Below are 23,490 nucleotides of genomic sequence, written 5' to 3' on the forward strand. Positions count from 1 at the left end.
AGCAAATTCAGAAAAACAAAAGTTAAACTTTTCTTCAAAAGCAGAAGAACAATATAACTTACCATTCACTATCTATGAACTACATAGAGCCCTGTCAACATCTAGGCATAGTGCTGTAGGACCAGATAATATCCATTATTCGATGATACAGGAACTAAGTGCTGCATCACTGCAGTCACTTCTTGATCTGTTCAGTAGACTCTACCGGGAAGACACATTCCCTAAACATTGGCACCACGCTACAGTCCTTGCCTTCCTTAAACCAGGAAAAGACCCGACAAACCCTACCAGCTATAGACCCATTGCCTTGACCAGTTGCCTTTGCAAAATTCTCGAAAAGATGGTGAACCGTCGACTGATATGGTACCTGGAAAATTTCAATCTCTTACATTCTGCACAATTCGGCATTTGACAAAACAGATCAACACTAGATATACTAGTAAGACTAGAGAATTCCATTCGGAATGCATTCCTTAGATCGGAACACCATGTAATGGTTTGCTTTGACATCAGCAAGGCCTATGATTCCATGTGGAAGTATGGAATACTTCGCGAATTACATCGCCATGGACTTCGGGCCATCTCTCGATTTTCATACGCAACTTCCTAGACAAGCAAACTTTCCAGGTTCGATTTAAAACTTAGCTGTCCGAACTATTTTTTCAAGAAGAAGGAGTTCCCCAGGGCTCTGTACTCAGTGCTACACTCTTTATAATTGCGATAAACACCATTGCTGAACAACTTCCAAACACTATCGATAAGGCAATGTTCGTAGATGACCTTAGTATTTCTTGCCATGCGAAAAACATGAATACGATCGAGAAACAGTTACAAGGGGCAATAAATAAGATCAGTACATGGGCACAAACCAGTGGTTTTCAGCTTTGTTCTCAAAAAACGTTGTGCATCCATTTTTGCCAACAACGTAAATTGCACACCCACACTCGGAACTACAACTAAATGGACAACCAATAGCAGTTCAACCCAACATACGATTCTTAGGAATCACCTTAGATCATAAACTTACCTTCCTGGAACATATTAAAAGACTAAGAACATCCTGCCAACAAAAATTAAATATCATCCGGGTTCTCTCAGCAACAAAGTGGGGAACTGATCGCCTTACCTTATTACGGCTATACAGATCTTTAATAAGATCAAAACTCGACTGTGGGGCACCAGTGTATAGCTCAGCAAGGCTTAGTGTCCTTCGCTGGCTTGATCCTCTTCATCATAGTGCAATACGCATTGCTCTAGGAGCATATCGCACGTCTCCAATACATAGTCTATATGCCAAAGCTCACGAATCCCCTCTCTCTATCAGAAGGCAACAACTTATATTACGCTATGCATATAAAATTAGATCTATGCCTGAACACCCAAATTGGGAATTACTCTTCAATCCCCAACACAGCAGGTTATACCATAACCGCCTTACTGCTAACCGACCATTAGGTATAAGAATAAGACATCTTCTAGAAGAACTTAATCTGAGTTTTGATAATATCTCAAATACCCCTCCACTACTCCTTGCTCCGTGGAGCATTACTCCACCTTCATGTGATAAATATCTCATAAGAGGGATAAATCTGCACTACATAAAGAAAATTTCTTGCAATTGTACCTTGCAGTGGTGGAACAGTTTCCAAACTTTGTTGTAGTTCATACAGATGGGTCAAAGAATGACACCCACGTTGGAATCGCCGCAGTTTTCCCGAACATAACATTGGCCTACCAACTGCCACATGAGTTCAGTATATTTTCTGCCGAACTAATGGCAATTCAGGTTGCACTGAAACATATCGAGACTTCCAATATTGAAAACAGTATAATTTTCTCTGATTCTCTAAGTGGACTTCAAGCCTTGGAAAACACCATGAACATCACCCACCCAGTCATAAAAGAAATAACAAACTCTTTATATACCTTATCTGAGCTTGGAAGAACCATACGCTTCTGTTGGGTCCCAGGACATATGGGAATTCCAGGAGATGAATTAGCGGACAATGCCGCAAAAGCGGCCGACTTACCACCTGATGTACAGTGGAGAGTTCCACATCAAGTTATAGACGAATAATACAGGAAAAATGGATGTACCAGTGGCAATCAACATGCCAAAACCAACTTGAAAATAAGCTTCAAAGTATCAAGCCAAATCTTGAGCAATGGCCTTCAAGCCTCAGTGCAATTCGACAACAGGAGGTAATACTAGCTCGTCTCCAAATAGGTCACACTAATATTATTCATGGTTACCTTTTAAGAGGGGAGACTCACCCCCAGTGTGATCACTGTAAAACAGTGCTTCCAGTGAAACGTATCCTTGTGAAATGCACAAAATTTGCAATAGAACGCCAGAATCTCTTCACTCCAGCCACAATTGAAGACCCACTAACGCTTATTTCACTTTTGGGCAATAAAACAAATGTCTCAAAGATTTTTACCTTTCTCAAAGCGATCAATGTATACCACCTCCTTTAGCTAGTCAACAATGTTTCCTGACGCTCAATCCATAAAGAAATAGCATAAATACTAACCTATGTACGGTGCACTATGGCCATAGATGCCCATGTGCCAAAAAAATCCTTAAACAAACACCTCGCCGGTTCCTAGTCTCCAGACACTGTAATTTGCAAAACTTAAGCCTTTCTTCGTAAGAGCAACCCTTTGTTCCATTCACTAATCTTGTTGTCCTTCTCTGTACTCGTTCCAGCAGCTTTACATCCTTCTTGAAATGAGGCCTCCAGACCTGTATACAGTACTCAAGGTGTGGCCTGACCATTGCCTTATACAAGAGAATAATCACCTCCTTATCCCTGCTAGAAAAATTCCAGTATATCATTGACAAGACACCATGAGCTACTCTTGCAACCAGTCTGCACTGCTCAGAGAACTTCATATCTGCCTGCACAATTACCCCCAGGTCCTTTTCATTCTCTACCACTGTCAGTGTAGTACCACAGGGTTGATACGTTGCTCTGGGGTTGCTGTTTCCCATATGTAGTACTTTACATTTGTCAATGTAAACTTTATTTGCCACCTCTCAGCCCACCTGCTCAACCTTTCCATATCTTGTTGCAGCAGCATAGTGTCAATAGTGTCCTTAGCAACCCTGCCAACCTTTGTATCGTCTGCAAACTTGGACATTAAGCTTGATATACCATCATCAATGTTATTTATATACACAGAAAACAAGAATGGACCCAACACTGAACCCTGAGGGACTCCACTAATAACATTAGTCCACAATGAGCAGTGGCCATTGATTATCACTCTCTGTCTTCTCCTCCTCAACCACCCCTTTATCCATAGCAGCAATTTGCCTCCAATGCCACACTGTTCCAATTTGTGCAGCAGTCTTCCATGTGCAACAGTATCAAAAGCCTTTCTAAGATCCAAGTATATAATATCAAAGTTATTCCCTGCATCCAGTTCTTTTGTGACTGCATCATAGTATCCAATCAGATTGGTCAGGCAAGACTTCCCCTTAACAAAACAATGCTGTGTCCGAGCTATAATTGAAGTCTTGTCTAGATGATCCTGTAGTGCTTCTTTAATCAGTGTCTCCATTAATTTTCCTGGAACAGAAGTTAAACTCACAGGTCTGTAATTATTTGTGTCAGCCTTTGATTGTCCTTTGTGAATTTTGGTCACATTTGCACCTCTCCAGTTTATGGATACCTCCCCTGAGTCCAAGGAAGCTCTCATAATTAAGGCTAAGGGTTTGCCTACTTCCTTTGCTGCCTCCTTTAATATAACTGGATAGATCCCATCCACCCCAGGTGCCTTTCTTGTGTTTATCTTCAACAATTTCTCCTCCACTTTGCTCTCAGTTATTACAAGATTCTCTAGCTTACTGCTAGAGTTGAATACACCTCTGGCATTCCCCTCCCTGAATAACTCCTCATGTGTGAATGTCGATGCAAAATATTCATTTAGTTTGTTAGCTACCTGAGCAGGGTCATCAATAGTTGACCCATCGATAACAAGTGGACCAATCTGATTCATCCCCTTCCTTCTAGAGTTTACATAAGTAAAGAACTCTTTGCTGTTTTTCTTCGCATCCCTTGCCAAGGATCTCTAGTAATCTGCCTTCGCCTGCCTAACCTCCTTTGTAACTTGGTTACAGATCAACTTGTATCTATCATAGGCGTCTGTGTCACGTGTTAATTTGTATGTATCCCATGCATTTTTCTTCTCTGCCATATGCCTCATTAGTTCATCTGACATCCATTTAGGCCTAAACCTTGAACAATATTTCTTAGTTGGTATGTAAAGCCTAGTAGCTTCCAAGATAAGTTCTTTGAATGCTTCCCATTTTGAATTTGCTGTTGGTAACATCATCAGTTAGTCCCACTATATAGAATTTAAATACTGTCTCAGACCATCGTAGTCGCCTTTACGAAAGCAATAACCCTTCCCTTTACCCCTGATGGTAGTTACCTCTTTGAGTAAATCCCACTTCAGCACACTGTGATCACTGCCACCTAGTGGTTCCTCTATCTGCAGATTCTTAATGCATGAAGAATCACTAATGATAATTAGATCAAGAGTATTACTCCCTCTAGTTGCCTCCCAAACATGCTGATGTAGAAAACAATCATCCAATAAATCCACAAAAGCCTTGCTAGTATGTGAGTGACCAACCCACAAATTCCAGCTAATATCTGGGAAATTAAAATACCCCATTATAAGACTCTCTGGTTTACTGGCCCACTCTATTTCCCTGTACAATTTCTTATTATACTCATCAGAATCATTAAGCCAATAGCACACTCCTACTCTCAATTTTGATCTCCCAATGCTTATTGTCACACCAAACCAACTCGACACTGCACTGTCCAACAATGTCAACTGGCGTCACTTCCTTGGATTTTATGTGTTTCTTAACTAATAGCATAACCCCTTCTCCCTTCCTATCCTGTCTATCCTTTCTGTAGACGTTGCACTCCCCAAATTCCAGTTCTGCATTCTTTATATCTGTGTGACACCATGTCTCTGAAATCCCAACAATATCTGCCTTTGATATTTTGAGCAATACCTCAAATTCATCAAATTTTTTCACTAAACTCCTAGCATTGGTGTACACACAAGTATACACCTGTTCTTTTTCTTAGCTACCCTAACACAACCCATGTGTTTACTTGAACCGCAATGACTCCCAGCAGTCTCTGAAATATCCTGCATCTTGTTTTCCAGGGTTCTGCTCATTCCAATAGAAGCAGTGCAAGAATCACTTTTACCTCTGCCAGTGGCTACTGTTAATCTATTCAGACTTTAGCTGTGTGCCTATGTCTGCCAGTCACATTCTTCATATTTGTTTGATCACGTTTCATGGGATTTGACCTGAAGTAACAGATTTATTATTTGTTAATATGGAGACTGAAGAACTACTGGCCCTCCAGTAGTTCTTCATTCTCCAACACTGGTTGCTCAGCAGTAGGTCCTGACTCCTGTAGCCCACTTGAAGCTAGATGTCCAGGTACTCCATAATAATAATTATTTATTTATTTAGTTATTTATTAGTAAGAATAAAAATGCTAAGTCTACGCTAATTGCAAAATTGCAAATCATGTAGTTAAAAAAAATGGATTTGAATGGCAAACGAGATCTGACTGGCTGCAAATGATATCTATCAGAATAATAGCAATATTCCAATCTTTGTAAATGACCACTTAACAAATCACCTTAAGCTGTTGTTTTGGGAAACTAAACAATTAGTTGAAACACACACCTATAAATTTTTATGGATAAAATATGGAAGGATTTATAGAAAGAAAAATGAAACATCAAGAGCTGTAAGAATTTTGAGTTCAGAAGATCTGCAGAATATTAGATAGACTCTTTTACTTTGTATAATTGAAATTTCTCTAAATTTGGAGTTAAGGTAAAACTAAATCATCAGGTATGCTTTTTGAGGAATCACAGTTTTTTAATTCACCATTAAATTTTTTGAATAATTCTAATATTAATGCTCTTATAATTAATAAAACTCAGTATTTTCTGTTAACTTTAAATATCATGTAATTAAGAAAAAATTGTTTAACTTCTTGCATCTTAATGCAATGAGAGAATATATTTCATATATAATTTTAACAGAGGTTAACATAAAAAAAGATTAAATTTCTCATTATGACAAGGTGTATATGTTGAGAGAGTTTAGGAGAGGTGGAGGAATTATAATTTATTATAGAACATGCTTTAAAGCAGTACAGGTATATCACTTAACCCATTCTTGTGAAAACTGTTGTTTGAAATTAATAGACGATCCTAATAATACATTCATGATTTGTGCTTTCTATAGGCCGCCATCAGAATCGGTAAACAAATTTCCTAGTTGAATTAGAAAACACAATTTTGCAATGGGATGACATAGAGGCTTATAAGACTATACTTGTTGGAGATTTTAATATTAATATACAGCCATCCCTGATTAACGTAAGAGTTGCGTTCTGCGGAACCCTACACAAGTCAGATTTTACATAAGTTGGAATTTCCCCCATGCTTGTGCAGCACTCACAACTATGCTCACTGAATTGATTGAATCAAAGAAATGTTCGACAAACATGTGAATAGAATTATTTTTTGTATTTTATTCAAATTTTTTATCTCGTGCTCAGGAAAAATTACAAAAGCATGCAATTTAAAAAATTTCAAAATTATAAAATTACAAAAAAGAGAGAAGACGGGCATAACGCCAGTAAGTTTTACTTCTCAAGCATCATTGCCAGAATTGATGTCTTCAGCTGATAAGTATGCCACTGCGGAGGTTTAGGGCTGTGGAGATTTAGAAAGGGTCAGCCGCCCAACTTTACGAAAGAACATATTAATGGAAGACTGGATGGTGGCTTTTTTCTTTTCATCGTAGATTTCTTTGTAGCAAGCAAGCATATCATTCACCCCTCTGTTAACTTTTAAGAATCGTTAACTGTCAGGATCCATCTTCTCAAACCTCGCCAGTGCCGATGCAATTTCACGAAATGCCATTGCCATTTCTCTGGTGATGAAGTGTCTCGGCTCCTCATTTGGTTCATCTTGAGCTTCATCAGCATTTTCTTCTTTCATTATCGCTGCCTGCAAGTCAATAGGTTCTTTGTTAGATAATTCCCTCTATTAACTCCTCAATGTCTTTGGCAACAACCTCCAACTGAAGTAGCTCTGCAACCTTTACAATCTTAATTGTAACCTCTTCGTATGATTTGTCTTTTTCAAATCCTTCAAAGCCTTTTACGTTATGCCGTGGGCATATTTTCTTCCATGCGCTATTTAAACAACTTGTACTAATTTCCGCCCAGGCCTTATTAATGTTTAAGATGGCATGGTAAATATAAGATTTCCACAAGTCTCTTAACATAAATTTTTCTCACCGTCTACTGCCGACAATGCCTGAGCAAATGTTGCATGTAAATAGTATGCTTCAAAATTTGAAATAACACCCTGATCCATAGGTCGGATGAGTGAAGTTGTGTTTGGTGGTAGACATATGACTCTCATGTTCGAATTGAAATCATCTGGATGCATAGGATGTCCAGGAGCATTATCCAATAGAAGCAAAATCTTGAAAGAAATGTTGTCTTTACAATATATTTCAACCTTTTGAATGAAGCAGTGTTTAAACCAATCCTCAGAGAGAGATTTTGTTATCTATGCTCTCTGGTTCGATCGGAAATGCACGGGTAAGGTGGCTTTATCGATGCCCTTAAATGCATGAGGATTTCTAGAATGGTACACAAGCAGTGGTTTTAATCTGTAATTTTCCACTGCATTAGCCTCAAGCAAGAGTGTGGCCCTATCTTTCGACTCCTTGAAACCTGGCATTGTCTTTTCCTATTTGGCAATGTTATGTTCTATCCGGCATTTTTTTTTTTTCAATACAGAGCAGTCTCGTCAACGTTAAAAATTTGCTGCATTGAATAGCTGCCTTCATCAATGATTTTTTCCAACACATCATAAAATTTCTCTGCAGCCACTGAATCGGCATTGGCGACTTCACCGCACACTTTAATGTTTTGGAAACCAGTGCTATGCTCGAACCTATTAAACCGCCCATTACTTGCCACGAACTTGGCTTGGGGTTTGCCGTACTTATCCTTAATATCTTCATAAATACTTCTTGCTTTTGCTTGAATGGCCATTGGACTCGGGGTCACTTGCTTCTGAAACTGATTTTCCATCCATATTATTAATAGCTGTTCCATATTCGATATAGCACCTGAACACTGTTTTGTGATCACTGTTGATCTTAAGTGCGTTGATCCTTTGACATGTTCTTTTATACATGCACTGTCCCTTAAAATAGTATTCACTGTTGAAGCAGCAAGACCTAATTTCGTCCAATAGATGACGAACTTTGTCCTGCTTCATACTTCTTAATTAATCATCTTCATTTCTAAATGAATCTTGTCTCTTTTCTTAGCACTGCCAGCACTTGAATTTTCCATTAGTCCCTTTCCCTTCATCATTATAATATGTAAATAGGAATGAAGAGAAATTTCTGAAAATTTGATTTTTATATGATTGAAGATTTCAGTGAAGGGGATCTCATTTCTCCATAATAACATAAAAACCCACAGAATTCCAGTTGGCGCCTCCGTAGCCAGGTGGGAAGGAGCAGCGGTGCGCTAGCACACGTTCTTGATTAGACCAGGGATCGAGCCCGTCACCACCAAATATGGAGAATGCGGAAAGGTCAGGGAATGACCACCGCATATCCTGGAGCAATATGGCCTTAGTTGCTAATGCTCCTAAAAAAACCAAATAACAATTCCAGTTATCAATATTAACCCAAATGCAATGAGATCAAGTTTACTACCCATTTATAATAGATTGCACTAAGAGAAAAGCCCAATAAACGGGAAAGTGCAAATTGTTTTTGTGTTTTGGTCATGACATCCAGAAACGTGCTTTAGAAAAATATCACAAAGGCATTCAAAATTGATTCATATAATGGGAACATATGATAACGATGAAAGTGTAGTGCAATTTCCATTATAAATATGACCTTTTAGAGAGATAAATAGCTTAGTAATATAGTGAAATTTTCAACTTCCAAGTACTTGGAATGAATTACAAAAAAAAAAAAAAAACCACTATGTTATTGAATTCACATTACAATATTTTCACAATATTCACATCTATCCCTACAGATGCAAAATACACTTCCATATTTTTTTTAGTTTCCACCGGCCAGCAGAAACTTACGTAAAGTCGAATTTGCGTATTAGTATTAGTAACGGCCGCATGGTGCAAGAAAGCCTATGGCTTATGCTGCACCAGCCAAAAAAAAAAATCCGAGCAAAACAATGATAAAAATAAATAAATAAATAAAACAAATAACTAAATAATAATAATTAATAAATAAAAAAAAATAAAATAAAAAATAAATAAAAAGGAAATTAAACCTATCATCCTATGCGTTTCCCTTACCCGAAAGTACTATCCAGATGACCTTTGAATTTCCCCAAACTGTCGGCCTCTACCACCCATGAAGGCAACTTATTCCAGTAATTTATAACTCGCTGGCTAAAATAAAACTTCCTGCAGTCCAATCTAAACATTACCCCCGTAACTTCAATTTATGGCCCCTAGTTCTAGCATCATTTATAATCATGAAAATTTTGTCCTCATTCATTTTACTGATGCCTCTCAGAGCCTTAAACACCTCAATCATATCTCCTCTAAGGTGTCTAGTTTCCAAACTCTGCAACCCACATATTCGAAGTCTTTCTTCATAAGGACGTCCTTTTGCCGATCTCACCAGGCGAGTTACCCTTCTTTGCACTCTTTCAAGAAGCTCGATGTCTTTCTTTAGGTGCGGTCTCCATACTTGAACACAGTATTCCAAGTGTGGTCTAACATAAGCCTTATATAATGGGATTATCACGTCCCTATCTCTACTTGCAAAAGTTCGATAGATCATCGATAGGACACCATGGGCCTTCCTTGCAACCTGTTTACAATGCTCAGAGAATTTCATGTCTGACCGTATCGTAACACCCAAGTCCCTTTCCTCCAGTACTGGGTTTAGTTGAACTCCACCAAATGAATAAGTTTTTTTGGGATTACTGTTTCCCAGATGTAATACCTTACGCTTTGTTGGATTAAAGCACAGCTGCCATTTTTCTGACCATTCCTGAAGTCTTTCTAGGTCTCTCTGAAGAAGCTCAGCTTGACAGTGATCATTAACTACTCTACCAATTTTAACATCATCTACAAATTTAGACATCACGCCCTCTATCCCTTCATCAATGTCGTTTATGAAAATTAAAAACAACAGTGGTCCTAATACTGATCCTTGGGGAACCCCACTTCTTACATCAACCCAATCTGAGGAATAGCCATTTATCACAACCCTCTGCCTCCTGCCCTGAAGCCATCCTTCTATCCATCTAAGGATTTTCCCAGTGATTCCAACCTGTTCCAGCTTATAAAGCAACCACTCATGTGGGACTGAGTCAAAAGCTTTGCTGAAATCTAAATAAACAATGTGGAAATTATTGCCTAAATCCAGCTCGTGAGTGACCCTTTCGAAATAGCGAACCAGATTTGTTAAACATGATTTTCCCTTTACAAAACCATGCTGAGTATCCTTGAGAATTTCAATTCGATCCAAATGATCCTGAATTCCACCCTTGATCATTGCCTCCATGATTTTCCCTACTACTGAAGTGAGACTGACAGGTCGATAATTTCCAACTTCACTTTTAGAGCCACCCTTATGTATGGGAGATACATTTGTGCTTTTCCAATCTAAGGGAATCTCCCCAGAATCTAGTGATGCTCGCATAATTAGCCTCAATAGTTCAATGCACTCGCTTGCCGCCTCTCTTAAGATTATAGGGTATATTCCATCAACTCCAAGAGCCTTACTGGTCTGTAGGCTCAAAAGTTATTTCATTAAATAATCTTGCGAAATTTCAGTATCATTAATATTTTTCAACTTCGCTCCCACAATTTCCCATTGCCACAAAAGGTTTTTCATTTGTAAATATCGATGCAAAATAATTGTTGAGTTCATCTGCAACGGCAGCTGGTGTATTTATTACTATCCCCTTTCCCTTACGTAAAGGTCCAATCTGGTTTGTCCTGCTCTTCTTGGCATTTATATATGTGAAGAATTCTTTATCCCCCCCCCCCTCTTTGCTCTGTTTGCTAGTGATTTCTCATAAACTGCCTTTGCCTGTCTAACCTTTTCTGTGGCTCTATTACACATCACCTTGTAGCTGTTATAGGGTTCAGTACTTTTTATTGCTCTGTAACCTTTCCATGCCACCTTTTTCTGCTCAAGTAATGCGGCAACTTCACTATTCATCCAACTTGGAACCCTTCTCGTGGAGTTTATTTTTAATGGTATATACGCATTCAAGGCATCTGTGATTAATGTTTTAAAAGCGTACCACAGTTCAATTGTATTCATTCTCTGCATGATATCTACCCAGTTAATAGAGGCCATGTAGTAACTTAAGGCATCGTAATTTCCTTTTCTGAAATTAAAACCCATTCCTTTGCCTTTTACTTCTGCTACCTCTCTCGTCATCATCCATCGTAGAACTCCGTGATCACTTCCTGCTACTGGTTCCTCTACTGTCAGCCCTGTTATGTCATCTGATTCATGTGTGATGATGAGGTCTAGGATATTCTTTTCTCTAGTACTTTCCCTGACATGTTGATACAAATAACAGTCATCTAGTTGATTTAAAAATTTTGTTCCCCATGTCGAGTTTCCTTCCCATTTACTCCAATCAATTAGAGGCAAATTGAAATCACCCATAATAAGGTATTGACGCTTACTTGCCCATTGCATTTGCATGTAGAGGCTTTTGTCATAATCTTCACAATCACCTTGTCTGTAGATTACTCCTACTCGCATTATACCTGTTTCCAACTATCTCACACCATACAGACTCTATACTAGCATGTGAAATGTCTGAATCCGGGAAAGCTATTGTCGCACTCAGGCTGCTTCTGATAAGCATTACCCCACCACCCCTTCTATCTAACTTATCCTTCCTAAATACATTATACAAGCCGTACTGAAACTCATCATCCCCAATTTCCGGGTGGCACCACGTTTCTGTAAGCCCTATTATGTCCGCGTTACTTGTTTTAACCAGCAGTTCGAATTCGCTCATTTTATTGACGACACTTCTAACATTACTGTATAAACAATTAAGATTTACTGTTCTTGTATATATCTAACAACCCTAACACAACCCTTGAAGTCTTTTAGGTTCTCTTCCCTGATATTAGCTACCCGCTCACTTGAAACGTCTTTGCCCCCAGAACATCTAGATAATACGTCCAGTTGGGGTAACAGATAAGAACTCTTAAGGTATGTGCAAGAGTTACATTGACCAATATTATTAGATAAACGTGTGTCAGTATTACCCACATCCCCCCCTAACTAGCAGTTTCCCTGAACTTTTAAGGTATCCTCAATAATACTGGCAAAAACTTTTGCGCCACCTTTGTTTAAGTGTATCCCGTCTCTACAAAACAAATTCCTTCTACCTACAAGTGTGGGCCATGCTGATAGAAATTTACCCCCTAAAGCCTTGAAGATTCCTTCAAGTCTTGAGTTAATCCACAAGGCTCTTAACATATAATCCCTCCTATCGTGTCTGGGCAGAATTGCAGACACATAGACATTATGGCCTAGCTCGCGACATTTCCTCAGCATGGTCCTGTATTTTTCCAACAAATCATCAGATCGTGTACGTTTAATATCATTTGTCCCCACATGAATAATAATATTTTCTTTACCCCCCTTTAAAATCTGACAATCTGTTGGTGACATCATCAATAGTTGCTCCTGGCAGACATACCCTGGTTCTGCTCCACCTATCTTTATTACAAAAAATATTCCCCGTTTCCCGGACAATGGAGTTTCCTCATAAAACAATGTCCTTTTTAACTAGAGTAGTTTGCACTTGGTTTTTCTGTTTTGAGGCTCGAATCGGGTGTGCATCACTTGGTAGATAGCTGGAGTTTTGAGTCCCTGACGAGCTCCCAGATGCATTATTTTCGAGGGCAAGCACTCGTTTTTTTTCAGGGACTCAGATTGTTCCATCAGTGCACCAAATTGTAATTTAAGATCGGTGCACTCCTTACATCGATCACAAAGAAAAGAATCCCCAGGTGAGATAGGATTAGTCACCAGATCGACCTTGGAAAACATTCCACAAGTTCCACAACGGATTAAATCATGATTCACCCGTAAATCGCCATCTGCTATTTCCGTGTGAGTCACGATACCCTGTGACTCACACGGTACCGTGTGAGTTATAAAATTAAATAAATATCAATGAAAGTAACTTTAAAAAATTATATCTATAATATTATTAAAATCAAACAGTTACAGGAAAACCTATAACAAAATAATCCAACAATATCTAGATAAATCAAATATTTAAAAGCACTATCCAAAAATAAACCACTTAACTGAGGAGCCCTGTCTAAACGCGTCCGCTCAACTCGAATGCCAACATATTAATCAGTATTAATCAGCGTAAGTCGAGTATTATGTAAGTTGAGGAGTTCCTGTACTTAATAAAGAATCAGATAATGTGATACTTAAGTACTCTTCGATTATAAACAATTATGGGTTTGAACACACCTTATTTGGAATTACTAGGCAGTAAAAGATAGAAAAGATAGGTGGTAGAACTGCAAGCTCTTGTTCAGATCATTTTATGATAAATATAAAGTTGAAGTATGCTAATTCTTATATAATATTAAATCAATTTTCAGATCATAGAACATGTATATGAACTCAAAAAATATTCATATAAAGAAATAAGATTAACTGATGTTAGGAAGAAAAATTGTTTATCATTAAGTAAGCTTGAAACAAAATTTAGAAAATATGTTAATACAAGACCAAGTAACTTACAAGAGTGCAAATGTCTTTTCGAATAAGATAATCTTCTTCTTCAAGAGGAATGTTTCCATTTACCGTGGGTTTCCTCAGCTAAAATTCTTGTTAGGAATTTTTTCCCACCATAAAGTGCAGTTCAGGGTGTCTTGGTCGGTTAAGCCTTGGTCTGTCATGCACTCCCATACTCCATCCATACATATCCTGCTAGTTCTTCCTCTTCTCCTTCTTCCAGGAGGTATCCATTCCAGGATAGCCTTTGGATATCTGTTTTCTTCCATCCGTTTTACATGTCCATACCATGTTAGATGCTTAGACGCTTTTCTTTGATGGTGTCAATAATAGTCTTTTTCACTTCCATTTTTTCCCTTATGTCTTCATTCTGTTTCTGTCTCTTTTAGAAGTTCCTGCTGAGCGTCTCCAAAAAATCAATTTCTGTGGAGAGCAATTTGTTTTCCACTCGCCTATTCAATGTCCAGGTTTCCGCTCCATACGATAGAAGACTTTGTACAGTCGTTTGAAATATGTTTCTTTGTTTTATTTCGGATATTTTTGCTCCACAGAACAGTTTAACATGCCGATAGCATTTCTGCTGTCTGCAATTCTCTTATTGATCTCTGCTTAGGATGATCCATCACGGCACCTCCGTAGTGAGGTGGGAAGGAGCAGCAGTGCGTAACACATGCTTCTTGATTAGACCGGGGTTCGAGCCCGTCACCACCAAATACGGAGGATGCGGAAAGGTCAAGGAATGACCACCGTATATCTCGAAGCAATATGGCCTTAGTTGCTAATGCTCCTAAAAACTAAATAACAACAACAACGATCCATCACTTTGTAAGATTGATCCCAAATATTTGAATTTATTCACTTGTTTGATTTTAAAACCTGCAATATTTATAATGTGTTCTGGTCCTGAAGACAACATTTCAGTCCTGCTAAAATTGATTTTTAGACCCCCCATTGTTTATATTCCTCAAACAATTGACGACATGCATACTTTGCATCTTCTAAGTCTTGTGTTATCACCACCTGATTGTCTGCAAAAGTAAATTGTGAATATAGCATTAGCATTAGTAGAGGCATTTGATGCAAGAAAGCAAGCTTATGCAGCATCAGCCAAAAAAAAAAAAAAGAAAAGAAAAAAATAAAAAATAACCACTTCCACTTCACCCCTCTGTTCGTTTGAAATACCTGTCCAGCTGAGCCTTAATCTTATTTAGGCTATCAACTTCCACGACAAGGAATGGAAGTCTGTACCACCAACCAATCACCCGCTGGCTAAAGGCAAATTTCCGCACGTCTATCCTACATCTGTCTTTCCTCAATTTGAATTTATGCCCTCTCAGATGATTATCCTGAGCAAGAGGAAGAATCCCATCAGCATGTTTGAGCATGCTCAAACCATTCAAGGCTTTATACACCTCTATCAGATCACCTCGCTGGTGCCTAGTCTCCAGACACTGCAATTTGCAAATCCTTCTTGAAATGAGGCCTCCAGGCCTGTATACAGTACTCTAGGTGTGGCCCGACCATTGCCTTATACAAGGGAATAATCACTTCCTTATACCTGCTGGACAAATTCCTATATATCATTGACAATACACCATGAGCTACTCTTGCAGCCGGTCTGCACTGCTCGGAGAATTTCATGTCTGCCTGCACAACCACACCCAGGTCCCTTTCATTCTCTACCACTGTCAGTGTAGTACCACAGAGTTGATACGTTGCTCTGGGATTGCTGTTTCCCCATGTGTAGTACTTTACATTTGTCAATGTTAAACTTCATTTGCCACCTCTCAGCTCATCTGCTCAACCTTTCCAGATCCTGTTGCAGCAGCATTGTGTCAGTAGTGTCCTTGACAACCCTGCCAACCTTTGTATCATCTGCATACTTGGACATTAAGCTTGATATACCATCATCAATATCATTTATAAATACAGAAAACAATAATGGACCAACACTGAACCCTGAGGGACTCCACTAATAACATTAGTCCACGATGAGCAATATCCATTGATTACCACTCTCTGTCTTCTCCCTTCAACCACCCCTTTATCCATAGCAGCAATTTGCCTCCAATGCCACACTGCTCCAATTTGTGCAGCAGTCTTCCATGTGCAACAGTATCAAAAGCCTTTCTAAGATCCAAATATATAATATCAAAGTTATTCCCTTCATCCAGTTCTTTTGTGATTGCATCATAGTATCCAATCAAATTGGTCAGGCAAGACTTACCCTTAACAAAACCATGCTGTGTCCGAGCTATAACTGAAGTCTTGTCTAGATGATCCTACAGTGCTTCTTTAACCAGTGCCTCCATTACTTTTCCGGGAACAGAAATTAAACTCACAGGTCTATAATTACTTGTGTCAGCCTTAGATCCTCCTTTGTGAATTGGGGTCACATTTGCACATCTCCAGTCCATGGGTACCTCCCCTGAGTCCAAGGAAGCTCTCATAATTATGGCCAAGGGTTTGCTTACTTCCTTTGCTGCCTCCTTTAGTATAACTGGATAGATGCCATCCACCCCAAGTGCCTTTCTTGTGTTTATCTTCAACAATTTCTCCTCCACTTTGCTCTCAGTTATTACAAGATTCTCTAGCTTACAGCCGACAGGGCTAGCCGAGTGGGTAAAGTACCTGCCCGACAACCCCAAGGTCCCGGGTTCGATTCCCGCCTCGGGCTTCGATCAAAGTACTGCAAAAACCTTGGGAGGTGCGATATGGCCACAGAAGCCGATGCGCCAACAACTACCAAATCAAAAAAAAAAAAAAAATCTCTAGCTTACTGCCAGAGTTGAATACACCTCTGGCATTCCCCTCGCTGAATTAATGGATGTTCTTATTAATCTGAAATCCCATTTTATTACATTTTTTTGACCAGAATCTTAGGCAGATGTCGATATAAATTTTGAAAAGTGTTGGTGACATGCAACAACCTTGTAATAAGCCTTTTGAAGTGTGGAATTCAAGTGAAAAAGCTGATCCCACTTTAATTCTGCATCTATTATTCCTGTAAATTGCGTGTAAGTGTTCTTGGAACACTGTCATATGCCTTTTCGAGGTCAATGAAAATCATAAAGATTTTTTTTCGTTTTGATTGGCATTTTTTAAGGATCTGTCATACTGTTGAGATATGGTCTATAGATGACCTCCTGGCTGAAAAACCACTTTGTTCTTCTGATACCTCGATTCGGGCTTCTAAATGGTTCCTGATCCATTTTCCAAGGATCTTTAACAGCAGGTGCAGGACGCATATTCCTCTGTAATTTGAACAGCTTTTCCGATTGCCCTTCTTATAAATTGATGTAATATATCCTGTTATCATTTCTTTTGGTATTTCTTCTCCTCTCAGTATACTATTTAACAGTTTTTGTATCAGAACAGCCACTCCTCTTCCTCCATATTTCAGAAGTTCCATGTAAACTCCTCCAGGTCCAGGTGATTTGCCATTCCTTCCTTCCTTTAGCAGAAGTTCCACTTCCCTAACAGAAACTTTTAACCCTGAGTCTTTTACACCAAAATCCTCCATCGTCTGGAACTCTTCCCGGTCTTCTTTTAAAAGTCCTTCATAGTACTCCATCCAGTCTTTCAAAGGTATTAATTGCAAACCAGTGTTGTGTTTATTCTGTTTTTCTCAAGTCATTAAGGACCTTCCACGATTCTGCTGATTGCTTGAAGCCCAATATGTTATTAATAGTTGTGCATTTCCTTTCCATTCTTCATTTTTCACTTCTACTACCAACTGATTTTCAACATAAATGTTCCTATATGCACATTCCTATCACCCAGCCATTTCTTATATGCAAGTTTCTTTTCCTTTACAGCAGCTCTTACTTTCTCTGTAATCCAGGTCTTTTTTTGGTCTTTGGCTTTTCTTTTTGCCTAGGAGATTTCATGAGCTATTTTTTTAAGAGTATTTTTTAAATATTCGTAGATTTCTTCCTTATTACCTTTTATCTCTATGTTAATTGCAGCATCCAGTCTCTGGGTGAAGTTGTTTCTAATGCTGTCATCCTGGAGTAGGTCAACGTTAAATTGATCCACTTATAGCATTTCTCCTTCCCTGCATTGTTGGTTGTCCACACATATTTTCTTAATCCAGTTCCACCTCAGTGTTGTTTTAACAAGAAAATGGTCAGATCCACATTTGGCTCCTCTATAAACTCTGACATCTTTCAGTACATATGTCCCTGAATGTTTTGAAATAATGTAATCTATAACTGATCTAATTTGTCTTGTCTCCTGTGACCAAGTATATTTATGGATATCTTTGTGTTGGAAAAATGTGTTGTTTATTCTCAAGTCGAACTGTTCACAAAGATTGCTTAGTCTATCTCCATTGTCGTTCCTCTCTTTCTTTCCAAATCTTCCAATAATTTTGCTATTTTGTTCAGTTCCTATTCTTGCATTGAAATCTCCCATTAGAAATATCTCTTTGTTCTTAGGGATTTTTCCTATTAGTTCTCTCAGATCCTCCCAAAATTTATCCTTCAAGGTATAGGCGCCTCCGTAGCCAGGTGGGAAGGAGCAGCAGTGCATAGCACACGCTTCTTGATTAGACCGGGGTTCGAGCCCGTCGCCACCAAATATGAAGGATGCGGAAAGGTCAGGGAATGACCACCGCATATCCCGGAGCAATATGGCCTTAGTTGCTAATGCTCCTAAAAACCAAACAACAAACAAACAAACCTTCAAGGTATTGGCGGTGTCATTAGTCGGGGCATATATTCCCGAACTACATATATCTCTCCCATACATTGTCAGTTCGAATTAGATCATTCTTTCATTAATAAATTGCCAGTTTTTGATGTTGTGTCTCAATTTCTTTTTAACAGCAAAAGAAACTTTTTCTCTTTCACTCTTATCGACTCCACTCCAAAAATGGCAGTATTCTCCCATTATTTCCTCTCCACGTCTCTTTTTCTTTGTCTCTGATAACACGACAGTGTCAAACTTTAATTTTTGCAGTTCATCCGGAAGAAAGTGTCTTTTAGTTGAAAGGCCTTGAATATTCCAGCATCCCAAAATCATAGTCCTTTTTCATTTTTCCGAAAGTGCAATCCGTTTTCATTATCACTTGTAGGTCATTTAGCATTTGTGTATTTTTTACACTGAACGAGGAGCTAGCCTGTTGCAGCAACCCACAACCTGGAGGGCTGGGGTATCTCTCTTAGTCTGGCCCCTACCCTTTGACCTGTCCGGCTTGGGAGGCCCTACCAGTAGCTAAGAAACCGCTGACTTAGTTCTCCGGGTCATCCGGACACGCAGATCCCCCCCCCACCGCGACAAGGTGGAGAATACCATCGGGGGAGTCAAATAAGATAATACAAATTATAAACAATTCAAGGTTAAATACACAATGAAATGAAAATTACTCAGTTTCCAACTTGACCCCAGGGGTTCACATCTGGTGAGTATGGGCTTGGCAGACCCAGGGTCCTGAGCTGAATATCATCATTCTTCTCTTTCTTGGTGAGTCCTTTCTACTTCTGACTCTCTCTCTCTCAGGGTAACTTGGGGAATTTTTTTTTGTTTTTACTCAGGCTTCCTTGCACCATATGACTAATAATAATAATTCTAGGAGTATGAAAAATAAGTTTAAGAAACCATGGATGACTAAGGAAATAGTAAAATTAATGGTAAATTAATGGAAATAGTAAAATTAATGGTAAAGAATTTTAGGTATTGCTCAAAGCATCAAAGGCAGATATTGTTGGGATATCAGAGACATGGTGTCACACAGATATAAGGAATGCAGAACTGGAATTTGGGGAGTACAATGTCTACAGAAAGGATAGACAGGATAGGAAGGGAGGAGGGGTTATGCTATTAGTTAAGAAACACATAAAATCCCAGAAAGTGAAGCCAGTTGACATCGCTGGACAGTGCAGTGTCGAGTCAGTTTGGTGTGACATAAGCATTGGGAGATCAAAATTCAGAGTAGGAGAGTGCTATAGGTCTAATGACTCTGATTGGTATAATAAGAAACTGTACAGGGAAATAGAGTGGGCCAGTACATCGGAGAGTCTTATAATGGAGGATTTTAATTTCCCAGATATTGACTGGAATTTGTGGGTTGGTCACTCACACACTAGCAAGGCTTTTGTGGATTTATTGGATGATTGTTTTCTACATCAGCATGTTCGGGAGGCAACTAGAGGGAGTAATACTCTTGATTTGATTATCAGTAGTGATTCATCATGCATTAAGAATCTGCAGATAAAGGAACCACTAGGTGGCAGTGATCACAGTGTGCTGAAGTGAGATTTACTCAAAGAGGTAACTACCATCAGGGGTAAAGGGAAGGGTTATTGTTTTCGTAAAGGCAACTACAATGGTCTGAGACAGTATTTAAATTCTATACAGTGGGACCAACTGATGATGTTACCAACAGCAAATTCAAAATGGGAAGCATTCAAAGAACTTATCTTGGAAGCTACTATGCTTTACATACCAACTAAGAAATATTGTTTAAGGTTTAGGCCTAAATGGATATCAGACGAATTAATGAAAACAGTGGCAGAGAAGAAAAATGTATGGAATACATATAAATTAACAGGTGATATGGTAGATATAAGCTGGTCTGTAATCAAGTCATAAAGGAGGTTAGGCAGGTAAAGACAGATTATGAGAAATCCTTGGCAAAGGATACAAAGAAAAACAGTTCTACACTGCTTATGTCTGTGTGACGCCATGTCTCTGATATCCCATCAATGTCTGCCTTTGATGTCTTGACTAGCACTTCAAGCTCATCGAATTTATTATTTGCCCATCAAAAATGCAATAATAACATAATGATTTTATTTATAGATTTGACCAAAGCATATGACTTAATTAATATCCCTACATTGCATCAAACATTACTTGAATATGGTATATGGGAAAGAATTAATCAACTGTTAGCTAGCATGTTATTTAACCAAAAGAAAAGTAATAGTTGATGTAGAAAATATAAAAAGAAAATCATATAATATAAAGAGAAGGGTACCTAAAGGTCAGTAATGTTCAATATCTATATAAATGACATATTTGAAGTAATTAAGAGATCTTTTATAAAAATTTATGCAGATGATATAATCTTATATATAGTTGGAAAAAAACTTAACAAAAATGACTTATGATTTACAGCAGGATTTATTTGTTTGCAGAATTGGCTACATGATAATAAATTAGAACTCAGTTTTGAAAATACAAAATTTTGGTAATTAGACTTCCTCATCAAATTTCATGATCAGAATTTCCAGAATTGCAAATATCAAACTGTGGAACAAATTTCAATTCATTGTTACCCTGGGTTATTGACTACAGTCTTAGTCAGACAACTCATATAAAAAATTTGTATTAAAAAGATTTTATGTGTATTTTTTTTACTACATTTAGAATAAGTTAAATCTTAGGAAAAAAAGTTACCTTATATTATGCATTAGTGGATTCCCAACTCAATTATTTATTCAGTGTATGGGCATGAGCAAATCTATCTGAAGTAAGGGTAATAAACAACTTAATTAACAGGATTTTGAAACTTATAATGAGAAAAATATTTGGAATGAGTTGAATAAGAGAAGGCAATATTTGTTTAAATATAAAATCCTTTATCCAGTTCAAAAACCAAAGTTAAATTTAATTTTGAAAAATCTGAACATTATTTATGAAGAAGTGAAGGTAAGGCAAATAGATTTGGAGAAAGGCATAAAATGAATATAATTAACAATTTGTTGGCTAGTGTTAATTTCAGACTTAGGAGAAGTTATTGTATTTTCAAATTAAAATTTTTAATAAGAAAATTTTAGAAACTTAGTGATTGAGTAGATTAAAGTTGCTATGCATATAAATAGTACTCTCTGTTTACAATGTGGAATGTATTATGAGTAGTAATTTCTTTATTTTTTTCTGTTAAATAATAAATTTGTATGGAAAATGGTTTTATGTGATGATTTATAACTTGTTGTCAAGAAATTTAATTTTCTTAACAAGTTTATATATTGTAAACGTTTTTTTTTTATGAATAAATTGTATTATATTATTATTATTATTATTATTGTATTATTGAAACTTATTTTTTCAACTAATATATAATTTATTTTTTCTTCTTGTCTTTATTTATTTCACAGTTGTCTGTGGTATCTCAAGAAGTAAATCCATTGGCATTATTGTATGTAGCTTTTTTCTTCAATTATTACTGACAGATATTATATATAATTTAATCAGGAAAATTTTGTTAGTCATTAATAACTGTTTAGATAGAATATAATTAATATGATTTGTTAATTTTGACTTAAATGGAAGGAGGAATAATAAAACTTTATATATTTGGTGTGTGAAATTTATTTTCTTTCTGTTAGCTTATTATTATTCATTCTTGCTTTCAGCTTAATTATTCATGCCATTTGTATTTTAACGATACAGGTAAATTAAAATTAACCTATATCACTATGCTTTTCTTTGTGTATTTCATCATTTTGATGAAATGATAAATTAACAATAGCATAGATTTTTATGAATGAAGTAATGAAATAGACGAATATTGTGATGGAGTTAACAGTAAAGGAGAATATATTTATGCATTGAATTGAAAAGTAGAGGACAAGTTCCATGGAAAAAGTAACTGATCGTATAAAAGGAACAGCCGCCCTCTGTGGCCAAATCATATTGGCCAATTTTCCTTCCAGTGATGGCAAAAATACTAGAGCAGCTCATCTTAGGCAGGATCACATCTTACTACCAGGAGGCAGGGTTACATTCACCATGGCAATATGGTTATGAGCATATATTTGCCCCAAGCCAACTACATGCACTGAGGATGCCATTAGAAAATAACTAATACAGGAGAAACCAGTACAGACAAATAGCTGATTGCCATCTCTGTTGACTTTGAAACCTTATGGTGGGAAAGCATCCTCAGAAGATTCAGACATGTGAAACTTTCAGTGAACCTATTTAGACTTCTCAGGAACTACTTCCAGAATAGAATAGTCACAGTTACAACCATATAATACCTCAAGTTTGTTCAAATCTAACTTGAGACAAATCCATGTTTCCGATCCGTAAAGAAGAATGGGCAGGATCAAAGTCCGGAAGAGTCGGATTATACTGCGATGTTTTTGCAGTCTTGACTGGATGATCTTCATAAAGACCTTTCCGATGATGGAAAGGAGGCTGATGCCACGGAGGCTGAAAGCTAAATTAAGTGACAACAGACCCCCAATCATAAAAATTGAAAACAAATCTATACCAGATGCAAAACACTGGAAATACCTTGTGCTTTTTGGATAATAAACTTACACTTGTACTGCATATAAATAATAAGAGCTATGTATAATCTGGTGAAGTTAAAAGCATGCACAAATGTAAAACAGTTAAAAATATACCAGTAGTTTTCAAAAATTAAATGCCATATTTATTGATTTCAAGTGTGATGGCTTCTTTATAACAAGACTGTATCCGAATGTATGGGGATAAATGGGGAGGGGGGGGTTGGGTTTTATTTTTTTATATATATATATTTTTTTGCTGATGCTGAATAAGCTTGCTTTCTTGCATCAGATGCATCTACGAATGCTAATGTTATTCAGTTTACTAGAGACAAAGTACAGAAGTTTGTTGGCTTTATTGGA

At 37.6% G+C, this 23,490-nt stretch overlaps 1 protein-coding gene across 1 annotated transcript in view; it reads left to right on the forward strand.

Moving 5' to 3' along the window:
- Positions 1-22,127, forward strand: part of Arv1 (ACAT-related protein required for viability 1) — a 494,559-nt gene extending 472,432 nt beyond the window's left edge. Inside the window, exon 7 of the mRNA XM_090376364.1 lies at positions 21,988-22,127. Coding sequence (XP_090232490.1) covers positions 21,988-22,127 — 140 coding nt within the window. The remainder of the gene's footprint in view (positions 1-21,987) is intronic.
- The last annotated feature ends 1,363 nt before the right edge of the window (positions 22,128-23,490 follow it).

The sequence above is a fragment of the Mastigoproctus giganteus genome, chromosome 6, assembly GCF_048544385.1.
Source record: "Mastigoproctus giganteus isolate SK-2022 chromosome 6, ASM4854438v1, whole genome shotgun sequence".
Lineage (NCBI taxonomy): Eukaryota > Metazoa > Arthropoda > Arachnida > Uropygi > Thelyphonidae > Mastigoproctus > Mastigoproctus giganteus.